This window comes from Cydia fagiglandana, chromosome 9 (assembly GCF_963556715.1).
Source record: "Cydia fagiglandana chromosome 9, ilCydFagi1.1, whole genome shotgun sequence".
In the NCBI taxonomy this organism is placed as follows: domain Eukaryota; kingdom Metazoa; phylum Arthropoda; class Insecta; order Lepidoptera; family Tortricidae; genus Cydia; species Cydia fagiglandana.
Window position 1 is genome coordinate 532,189 of NC_085940.1, and position 10,168 is coordinate 542,356.

A 10,168-nucleotide genomic window follows, 5' to 3' on the forward strand; every position below is an offset into this window, starting at 1 on the left:
CTTACAACTGACTTATTTATAAAATATCTAGTTACAATTAGGACTGTATAAATGTAAAAAAAAAAATTGGCGGGAAAAGGCGGGAAACTGGAAAGTAGACTAGAAATTTATGTGAAAGTTGTATTCATATTCCGGAAGAATATATTCAAATAATATATTCCGGAAGCATTTTTGAAAGTGCTAAACAACAACAATGAACTATCGTAATTTTCACCAATTCAACCCCAATTGTTACAAGAAACATTTATCACCTTTTGGGCGAAGTGTTTTAGATACTTTGATACGAAATTGGCGGACAGGTAAATTCCTATCAGAAAACTGCTTCTAACTATAAATTTGTATAGCCTTATCTTATGTCTTATGATGATGAATATTACTTTGCGTAGGTACCTAATTGTATAAATAAAGTTTTACATGCGGATTTGACAGGACTTGAAAATGAAAATCGGCGTCACATTCAAAATAGAAGACAATATACGAGGTACGTATGAAATTGTGATACTATTCTTCGTAGGTATACACGAGGAGTTTAGTGTTTATTTTCGATAATAGGTAAATACCTACGTGATCAATCTAATCTCATTTTCAAACCTTGCCTATTTAACTACACATAAAACTTTATAGTATTTTTTGACTGCTTCCTATAAGTCCTCAAGTAAGTAGGTAGCTTCTGATGTCAAGGCATTAGATTGCTTGTTCAGATATTATTGATCACTTTTGCGGTTCCCCGTTATATCTAACCAATTGTTAGATATAACGGGGAACCGCGGGGGGGGGGGGGGGGTGTTGTGTTGTTGTTGTGTTGTTGTTTTATCCAATTCATCTACTTAATTCTAATGGCGATTTTATTGACTTGGGTCTTTATTTTAGAGAATTTAACAACTACCCTCGCTCTGTTCCGTCTATACCGTCTGTGCCATCCAGTCCAGGACCTGAAAATAGAGAGATTTACCGGTCATCAGATAACCCTGACGCAAACAACTTTCTCATACCACGAGCACCTGATGGCCAAGGTTATTTGCCGTCTACTACACGTCTGGGTACTGATACTGACTATGGAAAAGAAATCAACCAGGAATCATACTACAATGATGACCACTTTGCTGTACCAAGATTACCCTCAGTTATAATACCATCTGATCAATTAACCTTTGTAGACAAAAATAACCGTGAAAAAGATTTTGATCCAACAAATCAGATTGTCAATAGTAGTTCCGTTCTACAAAATCATGGTGTACAAAATAATAAAAGGCAAACCCTTCGTAAAGATTTGCCTGAAGTGCCCATGAAGCAAGTGTTGCCTGATGTTACCAGTTGTACATCACCGAATGAAGCTGTTCTGATAACATCTGATGGTTTAGCAAAAACTGTTGATATACCAAATACTAACGAAGAAGAAATATTGACAGCAAATGATATGATAACTCCAGCAATTAATTTTGATGATATTCATGAGAAATTACTTTCGACTAAGAAATACATTGATGCTAATATACCAGCAAAAACGTTTTTGCAGTTATTAAATAAAAAGACTGATGGTATAAATATAAGTGATCCGGTTAGAGAGGTAAGTGTAACAAGTAGAAAAGAGGGGGCTGAAAAAAATGTAGATTGGGACGACATGTTTGATACAGAGCTATTTGAAAATATAAAATACCCCATGCCAATAATAACAAGGTCAGAAGATGATACATATAATAATTTTAAGATTGAATTTCCTAAGGATAAAAAGAAACAGCGAAAACAATTTAATAACAAAGTAATTAAACCTAAATCCGAAGTAAAAGCTAATAACACTTTATCAAAAAAGGTTAAAAAGATAATATGTAAGGAGGGTATAACAGAAAAAACATTGATGAAAAACTTAAAGAAAGTAAAGAGTACAAAAGCAGTTAAAAATTGGCTTGATCATGTCGAATCAAACAATGTTTTGGAAAACGAAATTGGCCAATATGGAGCCAGTGATTTGATTGTGCCAAAAACGACCGAAGCCCATGTAATGAATGCCGAAAAAAGCGCCTACGATGGTAAAAGTAGCACAGTTAGTAAGCTTACAGTTATTGAAACTCCTAAAGAACCAGCAGAAACTACTCTCAAAACTGAATCTCTCATAAGACCACTTATCCAAATCGAGGTACTGAATAAAAACGACGAAATGGAAATAAATGAACCCAAATCTGCAATACTTAATGGATCAGAAGCTGTCAAAAATCCATCAGATAAAAAAATTGACAAGAAACCGAAAACAAAGAATAAAAAAGTAGTACAATCAAGACTGGCTGAAAGGGATGGTAAAATGAAATTTGGACCACCAGTTAAAGGGCAATATGAAAGCAAGGCGAAAGAGACAAACGACGATCAGACGAAAAACAAGGAGGCTGTCAAAGATAAAAAAGTAAAATCAAAATTTGTCCCTCCTATTAAATCACAAATTCCAGTAAAAAACGTTACATTTGAGGTGATGACGATAGATGAAAGCAATTTACATCCCATTAATGAAATAATAAGGACAGAAGATGATATTGCTATGGTAATAATTTACAAGTAAGTATATAGGTTATGTTCGGAATATGGTAGTAAGTCTGTAGGTAATTTAGAGTACCTAATTAATATTAAAATATTTTTAGGAATGGATTTTGTCAACTTAACAACCATCATACAGAAGATTCTTGTGTTTGTGAAGGCATAATGATCCAATCGCAAGAGAAATTCTTCTATTTCAAAGATAATGAACCAAACGACAAGACTTTGTAAGTATACTCTGGCACACCGACCTTGTCAGTAGAAAAAGGCGGCAAATTTATGAAAATAAAAAGGCGCCATATTCTACTGATTAGTTGGGTTTGTTTCGGTATATTTGTCATTAAATATACTTACTTAGTTTTTTTTGTTTCAGTGATCTCCTGAGGCAATTGCTAGAAAAGAGCCAAGTGATATGCTATAATGCCAAGCCAATGCTTATATATCTAATTGAAAAATATGGTATAGAGTTAAAGCAACATGCATTCAACTTGTACGATGCCAAGGTAACAGGAATAATTTGTCTTGTCAGAGAAAATTAACACTTACATCTATTACATCTATTAAGATACAGAAAAAACTTAATGTGCTGTTTTACAGATAGGAGGCAGTCTCATAGATCCAGACAATCCCCCAGAAAATTTTGCGGAGCTACAAAAGCTTCTAGGTTTCACACCAGAATTCACTATAGCTACAGAGTGCATATTGCAAAAGGCTGCCTGGTACATAACTCTACTTAGAGAATGCTTTGACAAGCTGAAATCGTTGCTAACAGAAAATTGCGTTTGGAACGTTTTTGTCGAAATTGAGATGCCTCTGTTACCCGTTATTGCAGGTCATTTATAAAAAGTTTTGCACTTATAATTACTTTATGTTGTGTAAGGAAAGGATCTTCTCTAGTATGGAGTTCCTCAGGGTAGCATTAAGGTCCCTCTTTCTTTAATACATTTTTACTCTAATAGGAATGGAATATCTTGGAGTAAGCGTAGATCTAGAAAAACTTAAGTCGATGGAGGATATTCTTCTAACAAAAATGAAGTCGGTAGAGCAAGAGTGCTACAAAGCAGCAGGGAAGACTTTTCAGATAAATTCGACTTTGCAAGTGCGTACGATTCTGTATGACGAACTCCAGTTGGATACGAAGAATAACTTGAAGATTAAAGAAACGATTGGCAAAGGAGCGAAATCTACATCGGAAACTATGGTTAGTTAGTAACAATTACCTACCTATACCTATTCTTAGTATAGCCATAGTACGATTCCGAACCCTACTAACTTCAAAAATAGAATTTAGAATGCTTACAAAGACACAAAAACATATGAAAGTGAGAACATTGAGTGAATAACTTAATTATATTTTCTTTAGTTTATTGATTTACCTATTTATAGTCTATTGAGGTCTTCACAGACGTTTAAAATATTTGTGACAAATGTGACCGCCTTCATATTTATTATGACCTAACTTTTAGAAATAATTGCCTATTTGAAATCGCATGCAAGTTATTAACACATCTAAAAATAAGATCGTTTTAATGTAATTGTCAATTTGGATGGGATCATTGAAAATTTGAAAAACATAAAAGTTAACTACCTACTCCATTACCTTCAGTTGCGTGGTCTGGTCTCAGTACACCCGCTACCACGGCTAATCCTGGAATACCGTCATCTGCATAAAGCTCACGCAACTTTTCTCACCGGCATAGCGCAGCACGTAAAGGATGGCTCTGTTAAGCCTACTTGGTAAGTCTACAGAATTTCTTTAGCTACTTTGTTCCACCGTAACTGGCTTAACAGTGTCGTCCACTTATTGGTAGGGTACAGATGGCAGCTGCAACTGGTCGCATCGCCTCAAACAACCCAAATCTGCAAGCCATTCCCAAAGCACCGTTCAGCCTCGTCGTATTTCCTCAAAATTCTAACGATCAGGGTAAGTCACATTATCACAATTCGTCGGGTGACAAGCAAAAGTCCTAACTAACACCATTGAAATTATTGGACAATAAACCGCGTTACAAGTGTAATAAAGTGCATTGTTACTTTAGTTTTTTGATAGTACTTAGTGACTTTTGCTTGTCACCCGACGACATACCTACCTTTCTTCCCTCCTTTTCTACTTTTCTTACATAGTTACTACCTAACACTGACCTTTATTTAGTACCTACTTAGATTTCTCCTCGCGCCTTTGTTATCAGAATTAGCTGCGAATAAAATTTGGGAAGCAGGTGAAGAAAACACTTTGTGACACACTTGATATTCATAAATCTGTGTTCAAATAATTTGCTGGTATTGTTGCCCGAATCTAACTTGACTTGTCTTTAAACTCTAGATACATACAGTTTATGAATCTTTTGCTTCTTTCCCAAGAGCCGACCCTAAACTTTCGCTCCGTGTACACCGCTCGGCCCTCCCACTGCTTCATAGCCGCCGACTTTAAGCACATCGAGTGCCGCGTGTTCGCTCACGCTGCTGATGACGCCATATTACAGGACGCTTTAAGAAGTGGCCAGGATCTGTTCCGAGTGCTTGCTGCTAAGTGGTAAGTATCTACAGCTAGTCTGAAGTTTCAAGAACGCTTGAACAACTTTTTTCTACCAAGAATCTCACGCTGCAGATGACATCATGATTCGTCGTCATCATCATGATTCATGTCATCGACGTTACAGTTGTGGTCCAAAGCGGATCATGGCTTCAGCTCAGCTCAGTTAGTTTCACAGCACTATTCTCAAACATTCTCTCCATAATTCATCATCATCATCATCATCTCAGCCTATATACGTCCCACTGCTGGGCACAGGCCTCCTCTCGAGCGCGAGAGGGCTTGGGCTATAGTCCCCACGCTAGCCCAATAATTATTACCCTTTATTACCTAACCAACGCAGTCTCACCGATTTTGTCTGCCTATATATATAGTAACGTTAGGTTCATCCACAAGATCTTTTATCTCAACCACAAATCTCAACATTGAAAGTCGGTTGCAACAAACAGTCTGTCAACATTAAAGCATTTGCTAAATATTACTGTATGGAGGGTTTCATAGTTCACTGGTTGGTCCGCTAATTGTGGTTGGTGCAATTCGCCCTACCTTTGTAACATATTTTTCGTCCCAGGTTAAACAAGCCAGTAGACGAAGTATTATCGGAAGACCGCGAGCGCACGAAGCGTATAGTCTACGCGAGTCTTTACGGCGCTGGTGCTCGGAAGCTTATGGAAATACTGAACATAGGCTATGAGCAGGCCTTGAGCGTTATGTCCAGTTTCAATCGTGAGTCATTTCCTTAATATTTTAAGGGGTAGGCAGTAAGCCAGTATCATGATGGCTATTGTCAGTCGTGGCTGGATTTTTTGAGTTGTTCACTAAAATTAAAATAACACTTTACGTACATATATCAATCACCCTGGGTCGTTCGCCAAACTTGGCTGAATGCAAATTTAAACCTACCTTTTATCTCCCATAAGGTACATTCCCCGCTCTAAAGTCCTTCGGCCGCGCCGTAGTCGCAAAGGCAACGAGCGGTGCGCTCCGCTCCCTGTGCGGGCGCGCGCGTTGTTTCCCGCACATATCCAGCGCTGACGCGACGTTGCGAGCTCAAGCGGAGCGACAAGCTGTTAACTTCATCGTGCAAGGTAAATGATTCTAATTACTTCCCATAAGGTACATACTTAGCTCTAAAATCCTTCGGTCCCGTTGTCAACTTGTCAGCAAGGCAACGCCACACAAAGCCAGGGCTGACGCCGGGCTCAGGCGGAGCGGCAGGCCGTTAACATCTTCCTGCACATCTCTGATGTAACCAAAAACACGAAGCACGACGTCTCCAATACTCAGAATTGAACTGACTGTATGAAATGAACTTATATCGATCTGAGAGTAATTTTCCTTCATAACCTATAGCTGCTCATTCTCCTAGTAGTAACTAGGAGGCATTATTTTTCCACACTGTATTTATTAAACAGTTAACGTTTTCCGTACGTATGTACTTGGTAGGTTCGGCAGCGGACTTATGCAAGAAAGCGATGGTCGCAGTGCAACGTCGCTTTGAATCCACAGCAGTGACCAGCCGTTTGGTGCTGCAGATACACGACGAATTAGTATGGGAAGTTGCTGAAGCCGATGTGGATAGAGCTGCTGGTAAAATTTCCGTTGTGGTACTTACTGTATATGTGGTAAATACATGGTTACCTTTCCAATTTTGTGGGCACATTACTATAGAAACTTTTTACTGCATTTTAATTTTATTAGAAGGAAGGTACTATTAGTTTCGGACAAGCAGCAAAACTTTCAATCACATCGTAATCTACTATACACACTAGGAATGATAGGAATCCTCTAGACCGAGTTTAGAGCAATTATTTCTTGCAACCGATATGATGCCAAAAATGCGACGAGGTGAGCGAAGTCCCGTGCCGTGATTGGTCCGTTCCATTCCAAGACACGGACGTCACACAAAGACACTTTCGACTCGAACATGGAGTAAAATTACGGTATGCGTGGCAGAGGGGGTAGCGCGACTATGCTAAGTCTGGAGGATTTTTGTCTATGACTATAATTTTTTCTGACTGACTAGTAGGTTCATCACTTACTATGATACCATTATCGTACCAGTCATTAGACGTAGGCCTTAAATGATATGCTGTTAAGACAAAGGAATTATTTCGATTGGAGTTTTCGTCCCGTCTAGGGCTGACTTGCGAAGTCTGTCTGTCCACTGAGGAAGAGCAGAGCGGAGATGTGGGTAACCAACCATTAATCCAGCGGAGCGGAGATTACATGCTATTTTGAATCTTGAGTCCCCACACATCTCCGCTCCGCCTCAATGGGCAGGCAGCTTTTTCAACTTCACCTATTGCCGATTGTGTGTATATTGTCCGTTATATCTATTTTCATTTTGTGATGTGATATTAACTAACTACAACCTTCTGAATACACAGTGATGATCAAGTATGCCATGGAAAATGTAGGCCGTGACTCCGGTATGAACATGACATTGCCTATTGAGCTGACCTATGGACGTAACTGGGGCGAGATGCGACCCTTCGAAGCCTAGTGACAATTGTTACCTATTCTAGTTATGATAAATAAATATTACCTTAAAATTATTGTTTTTTATTGGCACTTAGGAATTCATGTGGAGGGATCTCTCTGTGGGATGGATGGAGAGAAGCATACCGAAAGGCAATGTGGACTGTGTGAGCAATGATATGACTAGTGGCTCAAAAGCTGCAAACCGCGCCCGACCACCTCAAATCATCACATCAAATGTCATTGTCATCACATCAAATGAAATTGCCAACCGTGAGCTACGTCCAGTTTTGTTGTACTCGGATGTGGCTATCGACAGCTACACGTATGTACCTAACTATTTATAATGACTTATGAGCATTGAGCAACCCCAACGTCCCCAACCTACAAAATAAATAACAACGCAATTTATATAAATATGAAATGTAATTAGGAGATTAAAAACACATTATCAAAATAGGGTCATTGCGTCAGTTTACCGCCCAGTGCACAGGCACTTGGCGTAGTAGCTACAAAGAATTGCGTATAATATAACTTTTAAAATGGACCCCCTATCAAAGGCCCGTGTACAGAATAAATAACAACACTCTTAACTAAGTGGGCCATGTCTTTGAAATAAGGTTGACGAATTAGCAGCTATGATATTAACACCACATTACTATCAATCATGAGACTGTTAAGACAAGATTTTGAGTATTTTTGATTTTTCAATGATACCTGTAACCTGGCGCTGGCGCGGAGGCCATCTTGGTTGCGCACGGCGGTGGACTCGCCGACATTGGTCACTAGCGGCTCCTAAGGATCCTCGTTGACCTCTGACTGCGCCTGAAGCATCGTGTAGTGGGACATTATGACACTTCTATGTTTGAACAATGACATGCGTGAAGAGTCTCTGGTTGACCTTGCGTACATGCGCATGCGCGCCGCGGAGGCCATCTTGTTTACGCACAGCGGGGGTGTCGTTGCGATTGGTCACCAGCAGCTTCCGGCGGTCTCCGTTCATCTCGGCTTGTGGGTGGTGCAGCATCGTGTAGCGGGACATTGAGGGGGGGAATCTAGAAATTCATGTTTTCAATAGTTGTTATACTATCAAGAGATTGATTTGGGAGTAATAAAGCAACACAAGTTATTAAACACCACTTCATTTAATTATTTTCTTTTGCGTCAGATTGACATTTATCACTCACGGTTAAGCCTTTTTATACGAGTAGGTCAACGTAGTGATATAATACTCTTTGTATAGGTCTTCCTGTAATGTATAAGTAAGTGTTTTTTTTTTGTATTTTCATGCATTTTGGAGAACAGAAGGAGATAGTCAATTTTCGCCTATCTTCTCGTAGAATATTAGATTTGTAACAATTTGATTTATGACAACAGGAAAAAAATTCGAGGAAGGAAAAGATAACTAACAACTCACCTGATTACCTTGATATTCTGCTCCGCCATCCTCATATAGAAATCGTCATCTTCCGCTCCCCATTTCAAAAATCTATTCGAGAAGCCGTTCAACTCCACATACTGATCTATCCGAATAGACAGCACTCCGCCAATCAGCCAGTCGTAAAGCAAAACGAATCGGAACTGGTCTATGCTCGCGCTAAAATGCCGGGGGTCGGTTGAGCAGGCATAGAGGTTGGAGGTGTCTAGAGGTAGAAGGTCGATATCGTGGAGAATGAGGCAAGGGAAGCCGTCGGTCAGAGCTTTGCGGGCGCCTACGTTGTACAGGAGACCCTTGTTAAAGGGGTTGCCGTCTTGCTGCTCAATTAAGTATATCCTGGAATAAGCAGATGGTAGTGATGTTTAAAAAGAGAGGATGCAGAAAGAGACAATAATGTAGACATAAACTTAAAAAGATACTTTGCAATATTTGTCCAAACAATATTATTACAACCTTATGTCAAGGCAATAGTATTGACAATGCTTTTAATTTACTACAACTTAATATTGAATGTATGCAAGAAAGAGCCAGAATGCTGCCTTGAGGCACTCTACGAGTATATTGGCAAATGACCGCTGGAAAGAAGAAATATCCCTCTCACATCCTACGCTTCAAGCCAAGCATTTTAAGCATGAAATCGATAGAGACTGTATCAAAGTCTTTGCAAAGACCCAATAATACACCTGGACATATATAATATGGCAAAGATAGGCTTTTTACGGTACTGTAGGTATAAACAAAATTTATTAAAACACTTACTTATAATGTATATTTTGTTTCCTCAAAAAATTATGCATATATGGAAAGAAGATATCTAGATGGTTCTGTCTGTTTCTATATGTGACCAGTATTGCAACACTGAAGAGTGGGCTGCAGTGCTTCGGCGAATACTCTCCATCTGCTATGCCTTCTGCATCAAAGTCATCGTAATTCCTTCGCACATCCCAAGCGTGAATAGATTCTTTACTTTTTAGAACTTGATTATATGTACAGTTAGGTCTGTCTTTATTTAACATATTTGGATTTACTGCCTTATACAGCACTGAATCTATAGCATCCTCCGATATATGTAAGTAATTGAAACATCCATATACGCGAAAGAAGTCAATAGAAACAAGTAGAAGGATTATAAACAAAATGATTTTTATTAATTTCTTTTGGAGGCACCTACAGATATGGCACAAATATTGCAT

At 38.9% G+C, this 10,168-nt stretch overlaps 2 protein-coding genes across 2 annotated transcripts; one reads left to right on the top strand and one right to left on the bottom strand.

Moving 5' to 3' along the window:
- Positions 1-904: 904 nt before the first annotated feature.
- LOC134667700 (DNA polymerase nu-like) lies at positions 905-7,562 on the top strand. Its single transcript, XM_063525125.1, has 12 exons — positions 905-2,544; positions 2,628-2,750; positions 2,897-3,026; positions 3,121-3,355; positions 3,483-3,724; positions 4,130-4,260; positions 4,335-4,447; positions 4,885-5,056; positions 5,628-5,782; positions 5,977-6,144; positions 6,503-6,646; positions 7,447-7,562. Exons 1-12 carry the CDS (start codon positions 1,286-1,288, stop codon positions 7,560-7,562), a joined length of 2,988 nt encoding a protein of 995 aa, XP_063381195.1. The 5' UTR covers positions 905-1,285.
- Positions 7,563-8,396: 834 nt separating this feature from the next.
- LOC134667701 (beta-1,4-galactosyltransferase 2-like) lies at positions 8,397-10,168 on the bottom strand. The gene is made up of 3 exons (XM_063525126.1): positions 9,735-10,168; positions 8,955-9,311; positions 8,397-8,592 (listed from the first exon to the last, which is right to left on the bottom strand). Exons 1-3 carry the CDS (start codon positions 10,166-10,168, stop codon positions 8,397-8,399), a joined length of 987 nt encoding a protein of 328 aa, XP_063381196.1.